This window comes from Bufo gargarizans, chromosome 2 (genome assembly GCF_014858855.1).
Source record: "Bufo gargarizans isolate SCDJY-AF-19 chromosome 2, ASM1485885v1, whole genome shotgun sequence".
Classification (NCBI taxonomy): Eukaryota; Metazoa; Chordata; class Amphibia; order Anura; family Bufonidae; genus Bufo; species Bufo gargarizans.
In genome coordinates, this window is record NC_058081.1 from 169,764,020 (window position 1) to 169,779,736 (window position 15,717).

Here is a 15,717-nt window from a genome sequence, read left to right on the forward strand (position 1 = left end):
ACATATGCAAGCTTAAAGTATTCAGCATTTTATATCTTTTTCCTGCATAATCTTTAGGGTACTTTCGCACTAGCTTTTCTGTTTTCCGGTATTGAGTTCCGTCACAGGAGCTCAATACCGGAAAAAAAAACTGATCAGTTTTATCCTAATGCATTCTGAATGGAGAGCAGGATGCATCAGTTCAGTCCCTCTTGCTGCAGTTTCCTCTCCGGACAAAAATACTGATCGCTTGCGCATGCGCAGACATTTAAAAATGCAAAAAAATGAATACCGGAACAGAGACGGATCCAGTATGTCAATGCATGTCATCCGGATCCGTTGGACAAACGCCATCAGTTTGTGTCCGGATTGCAGTATCCGGCAGGCAGTTCAGGCGACGGAACTGCCTGCCGGAATCTTCTGCCGCAAGTGTGAAAGTACCCTTAGAAAAAAAGTATCTTTCAATAGGAGTGTGATGTGAATGGGGCCTATACAGTATGTACCTCTAGCAGTAGCTATCTAGTCAACATTTTATAGTCATTACCTGACAAACATATGGCATCTCCCCTGGTTTATGACTGTCTTTCATATGTTGTAAAAGAATCTGTTCAGAATCAAATGATAATTCACAGATCTTGCAAATGGCTGCAACAAAAACAAAATTATTTTGTTAAATGAAAGATGCTAGAAATGATACTTTTGACATTTATAAGTGAGCTATGCATTTCACTAGATCTCTTTTTATTAGTTTTCACAAAACTAATTAAAGGGACTGTCACACCTAATTTTTTCTGCCAATTAAAATCAGATGGTGATCTATATGTTTCTAATACGTTTTTATTTTCGGATTGTAGATTTTAAAATTCTATTTTCTATGTAAAGATAATTGGGGCTGCCATTGTGCCTGAACTGCTGTTAAAGGGGTTTTCTGGATGTTTAATATTGATGACCTATCCTCAGGTTAGGTCAATATCAGACTGGCAGGGGTCCAACACCCAGTATCCCCACAATCAGCTGTTTGAGGAGGCTGCGGTGCTCCAGTGAGTGCTGTGGCCTCCTCACAGCGCCGTACATTTTATATGCTTGGAATTGCAGTTCAGCCTTATTCATTTAAATGTGACTTAGCTGAGCCTAGGCCATTTGACCAATGAACATGACATCACTTGACTATTTAGAGGCTGCAGCACTCACTGGGGCGCTGAGGCTTCTTCAAAACAGCCGATTGGAGAGAGTGCCGGGAGGCAGACCCCTGTCGATCTGATACTAATGACCTATGCTGTGGATATCAAAATCTCAGACAACCCCTTTAACAGCATTTTGAGATACACTTTACAGCAGCCACCATGGACCATAGCACAATATACAAGAGATGACTTGTCGACATCTGTGGGAGAGTTTCATAGGCATGATCTGTGACCTGTGGAGAGGACATTATACAGGGAGGGAATAGAAAAACTGTGACCTTCATCGATAATGAATGGTGAATCCTGTGTTATCTATATAAAGGCGATATCTGTCATTATAATCCTGCCTGTGATAAGATGACTGCTGAAATGTAATCCATACAGAACAGAAAGTCATAACATATTCTATTAGGACTGCAGGATTTTAAGATCAATTAGGATAGTTTTTTTTATTTATTACAGAGAGTGATAAGGAAAATTAAAACAAAAATCACCAAAAATGCTAAATTCTAATGTTGAAAGAAGCACTCCCACAAAATATTTTATTCTCTGACCTGTTAGAAAGGTACATAATGTAAACTGTAATGAAGGTAATCATCTTACCAGTGACTGCATTTGTGCATTATCATCTCCCTTCTGATCCTCAGCCTGGTCATGTGACCAACACTCTGATCTCCAACTGACCCAGGACAGGAAGTCAGTTACTTCTCTATTCATCCCTATAAGACTGACATTGAGGCTCCCATAGGAATACATAGAGAAACTGACTTCCTGTCCACACATAAGATGCTGTGTTATTTGGAGAGTCAGAGTGTCAGTCACATGACACTGCTGAGGATCATAAGAGAGGTTATAACTCACAAATACGGTCACTGGTAAGAAGATTACATTCACCACAGATTACATCATGTACCTTTCTAACAAGTCAGAAAATAAATATTTTTGAAGGAGTGCTTCTTTAACATAAAAAAAATAATAGGCCGCTCTTTAATTACCGTACTATTTCCCCTTAAACACTTCTGCTGCTTGCCACTGAAAACCGACAACAGCTTTTCTCCACTTTAGATAGGTGACCTATGGCGTTAGCTAGACTGTGTAACAGTGTTTTGAGCTTCCTGGTAACAGGAAATCAGAATTCTGAATGTAACCTTTAGACACGAATGGAGAAAAACCATAATGTAACAGCACAAAATAAAACAAATCTTATCGTCTGTTAAGTCATTCATCACCCATAGACTAGAATGCAAAAACTCTATGGCTCTATTCACACTTTGTAGGGGGAATCTGAGGCTTCTCACAAAGGTATAATTTGGAGGCATACGTCACAGTTAGTACAGATTTCTTCAAGCAATCTACTATTACTGAGACGGCAAACTTCCAGCACTCCAGCTGTGGCAAAACTACAACTTTCAAAATGTAAACTTGCTCGGTTGTTCTCAGAACTCCATAGAAATAAATGGAGCATGCTGGGAGTCGTAGTTTCACCACAGTTGGAGTGCCGGAGTTTAGCAATCACTGTACTATGTTAACCTATGCAGTGGACAATCATGTTAATGTATATTGGCCTAGTGTATGAGACAATGTTTATTCTGGATTATTTAATTCAAATCTTTTGATGGGCAGCTGCCCTTGTATCACAGGCTCTACCTCTCACTGTAAAGTCCCTTGACGATCGTAACATGGGCTATAAAATGGTACAACAATCCATATATTGTTGTAAATGTGGAGGTATGAATAGAAAGCGGACCGGGGCTATATATATATTTGTTCTGATATTAGAATCTGTATGTCCTCCAGAATACATGAGATGGTAAATCACTATTGATGATTAAAAATCATGCACCCGGAATGTATATGATTAGGCACCACAAATGCATCTGTTCTTATGTATGTGATGCCTGCCTGAGAAAACCCAAGCTACCACAGTATCAATCTGATGCGGTTAGTTGTCTAAATGCATCACCAAAGAGTATGTATATACTTATCGTAGCTTAAACTGTTATATCTAACGCGTTAAATGCGTTTCTCTGGTATTCACCAGATCATCAGGAGCCTCAGATATGAATAGGCGACACCAAAAGCTAACTGTATGAGCAGTCTAAGTAACAACTGATACAATGTGTTGGTAGTTAACACACAATGTATCAGAGTAATACATGTGAGAACACGCGGCGAAGAACGCGATACTCCCTGGTGTTACGGTGCCAACAATGAAACAAAACAAAGGTGGTGAGGGGCCGCGCAACTGACATCAAAAGTCAAAACATAGATGAGCGATGCATGCTGCCCCTACTGATAAGGGACTGAACGGACTTTACAGTGAGAGGTAGAGCCTGTGGTACAAGGGCAGCTGCCCATCAAAAGATTTTAATTAAAGAATCCAGAATAAAGATTTATTTTTTTTATTATCTATACCGGCAGTGAAATTTGATATATTTTTAGATACATACCAACACATCGTTTAGTGATTTTTAATACTTTCTATTCAGCTGAAATAACAGTTAGGGCTCATGCACACTAACATTTTTTTTGTCCACATCCGATCCACGTTTGAGGGTCGAACGCGGACCCATTCACTTAAATTGGGACGGAAAAGATGCAGACAGCACACCGTATGCTGTTCGCATCTATATGTCCATTCCGCAGCACCTGTAAAAAAAAAATAAAACATCCTATTCTTGTCCGTATCATGGACAAGGATAAGACAGTTCAATTATGGGTTGGACGTTCCATTCCACAAAATGCAGAATGCACACGGCCGGTATCTTGTGTTTTGTAGACCGCAAAAAAGGCTACAGCCGCGTGCATGAGCCCTTATCCGTTTCCCCAGTGGAGGTGTGCAGGACAAGAAACAGTTGAAGAATATCACAGAAACTTCAAACATACATGCATCATAAGTGATATATATACTGCATGCCTTAAAAGGGGTTCTCCGGGAATTAAGAAAATTAAAATACATAAATATTACTTTATTATAAATATATTCCAAAATACCTTTCATTAGTTATAATGGCTCGTTTTGTCTAGGGAGCAATCATTAAGAGAAATAAAATGGCCACAATCCTATTAGTACAAACAAAATCTGTCCTAATCACACAGAAGGGCAAGTTACTTCACAACACTGAGCTAAAGAGCTGCCTCATCCTCCTCTCTGCTCTACTTGTCAGGGATTATGATCCTGAATATAGATAAGATCTTCAGCTGAATCTCTGTAGGAATGGAGTTCAGGAGGAGACATTAAGTACAGAGAGGAGGTAGGGATGTGGCTAATGAGTAGCAGCACTTGAATGCAGTCTCCATTACCACAGTCTGTCCTGTCCATCCTCCCTGTACCTCATATCTTCTCATGAACTCCATTCCTACAGAGATTCAGCTGAAGATCTTATCATCTGTATTCGGGATCATAATCCCTGACAAGTAGGAGAAAAGGATGAGGCAGCTCTTTAGCTCGGTGTTGTGAAGTAACTTGTCCTGCTGTGTGATTAGGAGAGGTTTAGTGTGTACTAATAGGATGGCGGCCATTTTATTTCTCCCAATGATTGCTCCCTAAACAAAACGAGCCATTATAACTAATCAAAAGGTATTTGGGAATATATTTATAATAAAGTAATATTTAAGTACCGGGGTATTTTCATTTTCTTAATTCCTGGGAAACCCCTTTAATTCAAATGTGAGGAACATCCACTGCATACAACCTCTAACTGCTTCACATTTTGAATAGGCAAACCCAAGGTAAGGCTATACTCAAAAGACTGAAAGTTTGGCCAAATACATGTTCTTCCTACATGAATGCAGGGAAGCTGTATATTGTGCACAAATAGTCAACATGCAAGTCTGAGGTTTCCTTGCTTGTTTTTCTATGAGCCATTATAGGGTGACACATTTTCTGTTTTTTGTGTATGTGAATGATAAATTACATGGATTGGTTTAACTGTCACAGTATGTAGTCGTGTAGGCTTGCAAGAGTGTCCAATGTTTTTCTATGAGACATTTATAAAGGTGATACATTTTCTCAATTTTTGTGTATATGGATGGTAAGTTACATGGATTTGATTAACTATCACAGTGTGTAGTTGTGTAGGCTTGAAAGAGTTTAGAATGTTTATCCCAGATTGTGATTCACTGTCTCACTGCTACATCAAACTGAAGGGAAGCACTGTTTGCTCACAAATGTTCTTCTATATAGAACAGATATGATACAAACCCTTATGGAGGTACACCACATCACTGGGGAGAAAAAAAACTATGGTAGCCTCTACTCCACATTCAAGGTCCAAAGCACTTGGGGTAGGATCTTACCATAGTACACAGTTTACACAACACGGCTTTCCAAAAGTATCTTTTTTGACCTCCACAGTAATCAAAATTAGGGAAATATGGTGTGCATAGCATGCTGTGGTATATATTTCTTAGCAACAGTGCCCCACAGCCCAACACTTACCTTTCCACGCCCCTGCCTCTTCTGAAGGAATTTATAAATGTGCCTTTTGCACACTTGTAACTTCCTGTACCAATCTTTACAGGTCAATGTTTTCCTGCAAGAAGCAATCATTGTTAGGGTCCATTCACACGTCCGCAACTGTTTTGCGGTCCACAAATTGCGGATCCGCAAAACACGAACACCAGTCGTGTGCGTTCCGCATTTTGCGGACTGCACATGGCCAGCACTCTACTAGAAATGCCTTTTCTTGTCCGTGTCTGCGGACAAGAATAGGACATGTTCTATCTTATTGCGGGGCCGCCAAACGGAAGTGCATTTTCATGAAAATGAATGGGTCCGCAAAATTGCAGGAACTGATGCAGAACCATTTTGCGGATGTGTGAATGGACCCTTAGACCGCCTCTGCTTAGGCAGAATTGTCATGTTCTGAGACAGAGGCTCTGTCCTGTTAAAAATGAAACACTTGGGCAGCAAGAACTGGGTGTGCCTCACTATAGATGCCAGAATAACAGTTTGAGTAGCACTTTTACAAAAAGTTAGCACTGCAATTTGTTCCCACAGATTTCTAATGTATTAAACAAAAAAATAAGGATATAATTATCAGCTATATTAAAGCTAAAGATAAAGAAAAAACAAACAAACATAAAAAAATATTAAAGACTTGAATGACACCGAATATTTGGTTTCTATCATCTATTTCCAAACTAGGATACACATATGAGAGGAGCTTCTGTGAGGTCTTACTTGTCGATTCAATTAATGTGTGAGAACTCTCAATGTGGCATTGCAGTTGGAAGGGAGTAGAGAATTGGCGGTAACAGTGGTGGCAGGTGGTGTGGTTTTCCCAACTTTCGGTACTCTGCTTCTCAAGCTCCAAGTGATGTTTCATGTGGTTCATGAATCTATCATACACAAGCAAAAACAGGTGCAATGTTGATAAAATTATATGGTTAAACAACTGCAAAAATTATCAACAATATATCTATTGATCTCTAAAAAACTGAAAAACTAGATTTACATAATAAAAGTTCATATAAGTCTGTATAAGCCAAGTTCCCAAAAATAAATATGAACATGTACAAACACTATAATTTACAATGAAAGACTTTGGCTACTATCATTGTTTAGAAACAGAATTCCAGCATTTCATAGGATAAGAACTTCAGGCTTTATAAACCCCTGTGCAGCATTATGCGCCTGGAATTGTATGGAGCGGGCTGCTGCGAGCACCTGGCTGCAATGACGTGGACAGGCGATTACGCCAAACCCTGTCATTCAATCCTTTAGATGCTGCGTTCAAAAGCAATTGCGGCACCTGTTAAGTGCATTCTGATCAGAGCCCCGAAGTGAAATTGTGGGGCTCTGATTGGTTACTATTACAGCCTGGGAGCTGCTAAAGCTTCCCAGCACTGTAATGGTAAACTTACCGCTAAGCTGTGCAAGAGGCACAGCTCAGCAGGGTGTGCGGCAGAATGTCATTCACCCTAATAGATCTCTATTAGGGTGAATGGGACAAGGGATCAAACTTTAAATCAGCGCCCTGTCCCAATTTTACATATAAAAATATATAAACAATAGAAATATAAACATATCAGGTATTGCCGTATCCGAAAATATTTTTAGAATTTTTCCTGCGTAGTGAACGCCGTAATGGAACAAAATGAAAAACACAATTCACCATTTTTAGTCATCTTGTCCCCCCAAAGAATTGAATAACAGTGATTAAAATGTTGTATGCACCACAAAAATAATACCACTAAAAACTACAGTCTGTCCCGCAAAAAACAAGATCTCATACAGCTCTGTAGACCGAAATATAAAAAAAAAAACCTCATGACTGTCAGAAAATGGCGATGCAAAATTTTTTGGGATTTTTTTTCAAAAGGTTTTAATTTTTTTTAAGGAATGAAACAAAATAAAAACTATAGAAGTTTGGTATCGCCATAATATTATTGAGCTAAAGAATAAGGACGTCATGTAATTTTTAGCGCACATTGAACGATATAATGTCAAAACCCCAAAACCTTGTGTTTTTTGTTTTCTTTTTAAATTTTTCCACAAAAAGAAATGTTTAAAAAATGCATCTTATCCCACAAAAAACAACAAGTTCTCGTATGGCTATGTGAACGAAAAAAAAAAAAAAAAAAAAAAGTTATGCACTATTAGAATGTGGGAAGTAAAAATTAAAAATGAAAAAATGAAAATAGGCTCAGTCCTTAAGGAGTTAAATAACCTCCATAAAATTGTAACAGGACAAAGAATAACCTCTTACGCATTTCAGACACTGGAGTGCCCTTAGTTATAGCATACTGGTAGTTAAGACTTTCCACTGTTTACTTACATACCTCTAGAAATGGCAGACAAGGAACTGCAAATACATTAGTAATCTACTGTGGTATCATTATTCTGGACACACAATTCATTTGTACATGGCTGAAATGCAAACAGGTATTAATTGCATCACAGATTTACACTTGAAGACATGGAAGAATTTTTACCGTAAGTGTATAAAAAGGATTGGCTTTCGAATACTATTTAAGACACTTATAACTGGAACAGCTTAAAGGGGTATTCCAGGATTTTCCTCAGGGTAGGCCATCAATACCTGATCCTCAGGAGCTCGACATCCCCCAAGATCATCTGTTTTGGGGTAGTTCCAGCTCTGAAACTACACAGTGGTGCCCATTGGGTAGTGGACAGAGGTGGCTACTGTAGTACTAATCCTTTTTACTTTAATTCCAGCCTTCAATAGTCAAATCCTGGAATACCCCATTACAGGAAATAAATATGTTTTTATAATTTACCTAGGTAAGCAAAGATGAATATAGTTATCATAATACATTTGGTTTTAATTGGCAAGACATAGAATAATTTGCTTGTAGGGTATATTCAATATTCCAGGTAACCCAAACAAATAGAGGCCCCGAACAAATCCTAGTAAACTAAAATTCTTGTCAAAATTACCCATTACGGTCCTGTGCTGTTTCACAAGGGAAAAAAAGACTTACTGTAGCCAAAAAGTCATGACTGATATGTCTTGACTACATACATTAGTTTCCTGCTGCTTGCAAGACAAATTTCCTGTGCTTCAACCTGCAAGTTTGTTTCTAAGTGTACGTAATAGCGATTTTAATGCCTGCAATTACACAAAGCTTTTGTTTTCCTTAATGATACTAGCAAAGGCAAGTCTGTTCATTTTAGCTTGCAGACTATGCCCTTTGTAGACTTAAGCCATTCTGCAGCTTCGCATTCTGCCATTTCAGCTTCTCTATGCTGAAGAACTATGACCTTCTCTGCCAAGCAGAGGTCTCGAGACAAACCTGTCTCCCTAATGAAGATGATCACAAGGTCTTTTTTTTGCTGATTTAGAAAGCAGAAGTTATTCAATCAAAACAGCACAATCAAATAGTAGCCTTTATCACAGCAAAAATACAATTATTCATCTGTAGTCCCGAAACATAGCCGTGAAATGTAATTAATCTGGATGACATAGTGTAGCCGAGGCAACTTTCATTTCTGGTTGAAAACAACTCACTAAACACAGGGGGGTAACTTATGAGCGATGACATTGTGCCCCTTAACCAACAGATACAAAGCAATATACATCTGTCATCATTGTTGCCATTATTACTATATATGGCCATAATCAGTAGGTTTAGGGGACTTACAAAAACTTGTACACTGCCATTGACGTGAAGAAACCAACAACGGAGGTCTACACTGTCCTTATATGGTAAGGTCACCAATATGCCATAGATTCTACCCTCTGTGGAGACTAGTTCATTGAGAGCTTTGACGAATCATACTTTAGCAATATACAGGTCCTTCTCAAGAAATTAGCATATTGTGATAAAGTTTATTATTTTCTGTAATGTACTGATAAACATTAGACTTTCATATATTTTAGATTCATTACACACCAACTAAAGTAGTTCAAGCCTTTTATTGTTTTAATATTGATGATTTTGGCATACAGCTCACGAAAACCCCAAATTCCTATCAAAAAAAATTAGCATATCATGAAAAGGTTCTCTAAACAAGCTATTAACCTAATCATCTGAATCAACTAATTAACTCTAAACACCTGCAAAAGATTCCTGAGGCTTTCAAAAACTCCCAGCCTGGTTCATTACTCAAAACCGCAATCATGGGTAAGACTGCCGACCTGACTGCTGTCCAGAAGGCAATCATTGACACCCTCAAGCAAGAGGGTAAGACACAGAAAGAGATTTCTGAATGAATAGGCTGTTCCCAGAGTGCTGTATCAAGGCACCTCAGTGGGAAGTCTGTAGGAAGGAAAAAGTGTGTCAGAAAACGCTGCACAACGAGAAGAGGTGACCGGCCCCGAGGAAGATTGTGGAGAAGGACCGATTCCAGACCTTGGGGGACCTGCGGAAGCAGTGGACTGAATCTGGAGTAGAAACATCCAGAGCCACCGTGTACAGGCGTGTGCAGGAAATGGGCTACAGGTGCCGCATTCCCCAGGTCAAGCCACTTTTGAACCAGAAACAGCGGCAGAAGAGCCTGACCTGGGCTACAGAGAAGCAGCACTGGACTGTTGCATGTCATTCATGCCAGAGTCTGGAGGAAGACTGGGGAGAGGTAAATGCCAAAATGCCTGAGGTCCAGTGTCAAGTACCCACAGTCAGTGATGGTCTGGGGTGCCATGTCAGCTGCTGGTGTTGGTCCACTGTGTTTTATCAAGGGCAGGGTCAATGCAGCTAGCTATCAGGAGATTTTGGAGCACTTCATGCTTCCATCTGCTGAAAAGCTTTATGGAGATGAAGATTTCATTTTTCAGCACGACCTGGCACCTGCTCACAGTGCCAAAACCACTGGTAAATGGTTTACTGACCATGGTATTACTGTGCTCAATTGGCCTGCCAACTCTTCTGACCTGAACCCCATAGAGAATCTGTGGGATATTGGGAAGAGAAAGTTGAGAGACGCAAGACCCAACACTCTGGATGAGCTTAAGGCCGCTATTGAAGCATCCTGGGCCTCCATAACACCTCAGCAGTGCCACAGGCCGATTTCCTCCATGCCACGCCGCATTGAAGCAGTCATTTCTGCAAAAGGATTCCCGACCAAGTATTGAGTGCATAACTGAACATAATTATTTGAAGGTTGACTTTTTTTGTATTAAAAACACTTTTCTTTTATTGGTCGGATGAAATATGCTAATTTTTTTAGATAGGAATTTTGGGTTTTCATGAGCTGTATGCCAAAATCATCAATATTAAAACAATAAAAGGCTTGAACTACTTCAGTTGGTGTGTAATGAATCTAAAATATATGAAAGTCTAATGTTTATCAGTACATTACAGAAAATAATGAACTTTATCACAATATGCTAATTTTTTGAGAAGGACCTGTATATGAACCAGAGATCACGTGATTTTAAGAGGGCTAGATGTAAGTTATAAAATCAACCAAGTCACAACCAACCTGCTCTAGCGGATAATCCAGGGAACCAGAAGAACCGCAGAAGGAAAATAAGTTCCAGCCACCAGATAAAAAAATAAAAAAAACTCTTCTTATTGATTCTTCTTGATTGTCACACTTAGCAACGAAAAGTTTGCACAACTATTAGGTCCCTTTCACACAAGTGAGTTTTCCGCACTGAATCCGGACCCATTCATTTCAATGGGTCTGTGTACATGAGCATTCTTTTTCAAGCATCAGTTCTGCGTTGCGTGAAAAACGCAGCATGTTCTATATTCTGCGTTTTTCACGCAGCCCTGGCCCCATAGAAGTAAATGGGGCTTTAGTGAAAAATGCATTGCATCCGCAAGCAAGTGCGGATGTGATGCGTTTTTCACTGATGGTTGCTAGGAAATGTTGTTTGTAAACATTGAGGTTTTTTTATCACGCGTGTGAAAAACGCATCACAACGCATTGTACCTGCGCGGAAAAAACTGAACAACTGAACGCAATTGCAGACAAAACTGACTGAACTTACTTGCAAAATGGTGCGAGTTTCACTGAACGCATCCGGAGCCAATCTGCCACGCTCATGTGAAAGAGGCCTTATAGGCTTGCAGGCAAAACATCACACAGGAACATGCACTAAAGATACTTGGGATAACTCTTCTTGATCAGGTCCTTCTAAATGTGGACTTTGAACTTAATCATTCAAACATAAAGCGAGCAAATATCACATAAGCCCATGAACCTGTAGCAGGCTTGGAAACTATTCACTTACTTTATATTGTTCTTGAGAACTTTTTGGCAGCTGAAACACTTGAAAGTGCTGTGAGTCTTCTCCTCCTGCTGTACCAGCTGATGATCTCCAGAATAACATCCATAATAAAAGTCGCTAACAAGCATGATCAATTTTCCTTTTTCATGATCTTCCATTGTGTTTCGTAGTTTAGAAGCATCAGGGATTGTTACTCCACGGAAAATAAATTGCATTTTCTCTGGACAACAATACTGCAATATAAGTAGAAATGGGAGGTTTAAGGGATCAGAAATGAATCCTGATAGAGAGATATATATATCTATCTATATACACACACACTCACACCCCAAAAAAATTAAAATCTAAGTAGATGTACTTTATGCTATAAAAACAGAGCTATTTTTTAAATTTGATGACTGGAACTTTCTTTCTGAACTGCCATCTTTTCTTAAAAGAAGTGACTCAAGTATTGTTAGTTTCATTAAAGAGGACCTTTCACCAGGAAAAAAGTATGTAAACTGACTATACCGACGTGTAGAGCGGCGCCCAGGGATCCCCCTGCACTTACTGTTATCCCCGGCGCCGCTCCGTTCTCCGGTTATAGCTTTCGGTATGTTCCTACTTAGGCTCCACCCGGGGGAACCTGCCGCAGTCTCTTTCTCCTATGCTGTAGCGCTGGCCAATCGCAGCGCTCAGCTCATAGCCTGGCTATGAGCTGAGCACTGCGATTGGCCAGCGCTACAGCATAGGAGAAAGAGACGCCGGCAGGTTCCCCTGGGTGGAGCCCAAGTTCCCCCGGGTGGAGCCTAAGTAGGAACATACCGGAGGCTATAACCGGAGAACGGAGCGGCGCCCGGGGATAACAGTAAGTGCAGGGGGATCCCTGGGCGCCGCTCTACACGTCGGTATAGTCAGTTTACATACTTTTTTCTGATGAACGGTCCTCTTTAAGGGCTCAGTCACACAACTGTAAGCAGTCCATGACCATATTGCGGATGACAAACAGCGAGTCCACAATATACGGGCACAGACCGTGTGAATTTTCATGAATCTCCCGATACAGCGAGGAGTGGAGACACAGATCAGAAGCCCACGGAAGCACTACAAAGCACTTCAGTCGGCTTTTAGGTCCTATCTTTAGTCGTATATTGCAGATCGTGGACCCTTCAAGTCAATGGGTCCTCGCCACAATACAGGATTCACACGTCCGGTGCCCGTGCATTATGAACCCCAATTTGCGACACGCATGGTCTTGTGAATGATCCCTAATATCAAGGAAAGCTATTCTGTGGTAAAGCCCTTCAAAAAACAAGGGGCCACTCACTACGCCTGGAGAAAAAAATAATCAATCATAAGAGGCGACAAGCATTCTTTACAGTAAGGGCTGTGAATCTCTGGAATAGCCTGCCGCAGGAGCTGGTCACAGCAAATACAGTGGATGACTTCAAAAACGAGATTTTTGTATAACTTACCAGTAAAATCTCTTTCTCGCTCTTTCCTTGGGGGACACAGAAGACCTTGGGTATAGCTCATCTCCATAGGAGGCGTGACACTAAGTGAAAACTGTTAAGCCCCTCCTCCACAGCTATACCCTCAGCCTGGAGAGAGAGACTGCCAGTTGCGTGTCCAAGCAGTGAGAAAAGGCAAAGACCAACAAGGAACCAAAAAGCCAACTACCCAACGGGTAACAAAAACTCGGAAAACGCACAGAGAAAAAACAATGAATGGGTGGGTGCTGTGTCCCCCAAGGAAAGAGCGAGAAAGAGATTTTACTGGTAAGTTATACAAAAATCTCGTTTTCTCGCCCAGTTTCCTTGGGGGACACAGAAGACCTTGGGACGTTCAAAAGCAGTCCAAAAGGGGGAGGGACCACAGCACCAAGGTGAAGCACCCGAAAGGCATCAATGAACCGCCGCCTGTAAACCCAGGCGGGGTAAGGCAGCATCCGCCAGAGTATGCACCCTGTAAAACTCAGTAAGGCGTGCAAGGCAGACCTGTGGCCGCCGTGCCCAAATGCCCAGCCGAAGCCCAATGCCTCCGCCCAGGAGGCACCGACCGCTCTGGTGAAAGGAACGGTGACACCAAAGACAGAATCCTGCCCTAGGTGCGGTAACCTCAGCAACAGCCAATCTGATCAAGCGGAGGAAAAACACCCTGGAGTCTGTCAACCCTATGCACAGACCTCCTGGAAACCCAAGAGGCCGAACGTCTGCAAGAGTCGGAGATCTCCAAGTAAAAACGGCAAGGCCCAAACAACGTCCAAATAGGTGAGGTGTTGAAGCGAAAGGCAAACGCCACCTTCAGAAGGAAGGAAGGAAGAAACGGGATGCAGAACAGCCCTGTCCTGGAAAAGACAGAAAGCTCGTAACAAAAAAAGGGGCCATCCGGCACCCGTCAGAGACACGACTGATACGGAACACAACCGTACAGGACAGAAGGGATAGAGAGAACTCCTGTAACGGCTCCAAGGACAAGATTGGAGCGCCGAGAGCTCAGAATACAGTCCCCAGGGCGGTACCGAAGGACAGTACAGAGGAACCAAGAGCCACTCCGAGGAAGAAGGTCTTGGCAGGCCAGAGGGCCGGGAACGCTGGAAGAGGAAGAACAGCGCCGACACTTGACACCTCAAGGAAAAGACAGAACCTTGGGGAAAGAACTTCAGAGTGGGGAATGCACAGCTTCCCACAGAACCCCAGACAAAAAAAAAAAAAAAAACCTAAGTCTTACGACAGATCCTGGACGAAACCCAGCCAGGAGTGGACAGTCGCCTGGCAAGCAGGCGAAAACCCAATGTGATCAGGCGCAGACCAGTAACACGGGCACAAGGGTCGACAAAACTAGCCCCGTCGGCCCTCGAACAACATTGTCCCGTATCCACCCGAGTGGAGGAGCAGAGGACAGAGGGAAAGAACCCAAAGGATCCGCCAGACGCGAGGGGAAGGCAGGCTAAAGTCCATGCTGATGCAACCACGTTGTACAGTCCCGGTGAGGGAGATCAAAGGACAATCTGGACCGAGGTAGTCCCCCCAAGTTATCGAGAAAAGCAAGTCTACATCAGGACCATCGTCTTAGAACGGGCCACGCAATCTGCACTCAGTGGGGGGACAGAACGCGGTAGACTCGGTAAATAGGCACACAGCTAATACAGCCAGCGTGAACAAGGGAGACGGTACGAGGCCAAAAGGAACACCGGAACCATCCACATGAACAATCATGCTCTCCCCAGAGGGGAGGACAGTGAAAATACAGCCCCCGAAGGCTGGCGAGAAGCCACATCGGAGTGATTCGTATAGAGCGGGAGCCGAACAAAGCCGGCGAGATAAGGCCGTCGAGACAGAGGCCGACAAAACACCCTCCAACCGAAAGGAGGAGGAGTGGGCAACAGGGAAGCCATAGGACTCAAAAGCAGAACCCGCTACACTGTGAGACGCCCGGTCCACCGTCTCGCAGAAGGCGAATACCTTGAAGAACCCAAGGCGGAGGTCCCCGGACCTGGGCAATCCAGCACCCAAGAGAAGTCGGGTGACCTTCCCGAGAAGAGCAGCCCGAACCCGGTAGCAGATCAGACAGAAGCGTAGAGGCGCCAAGAGGACGGACTCATACCACACTGCATCCGAAGAGGAGGAAATTGCAGCAGGCAAGGGAACCGCAGTCCTGCCAGAGCCAACGAAGAATTCGAGAGGCGCTGCAGACAACAGCACTCTCGACCATGTGACCACTAGCGCAGGGAAGTAATGCCGCAGAAGGACGCATGGGCATGCATCTAGGACCCACGAACACTCCCTGGCAGCTCGGTGCAGCAGAGAGCAAAAGAGCCTGTCCGGTCAGGAGGACAGAATGAACTCCCTAGGGACGAGTGCAAGGCTGGCGGCAAGCATCGTCTCCCAAGAAACAAAGGTATGCCGCAGGAAGCAGGTGAGGCATACGTA

The 15,717-nt window shown here is 42.4% G+C and overlaps 1 protein-coding gene across 1 annotated transcript in view; it reads right to left on the minus strand.

Moving 5' to 3' along the window:
• The window catches only part of ZNF280D (zinc finger protein 280D), a 113,549-nt gene that overhangs the window by 37,222 nt on the left and 60,610 nt on the right, over window positions 1-15,717 (minus strand). Inside the window, exons 9-11 of the mRNA XM_044279684.1 lie at window positions 11,810-12,039; window positions 6,349-6,506; window positions 524-624 (exon numbers count right to left, since the gene is read on the minus strand). Coding sequence (XP_044135619.1) covers window positions 524-624; window positions 6,349-6,506; window positions 11,810-12,039 — 489 coding nt within the window. The remainder of the gene's footprint in view (window positions 1-523; window positions 625-6,348; window positions 6,507-11,809; window positions 12,040-15,717) is intronic.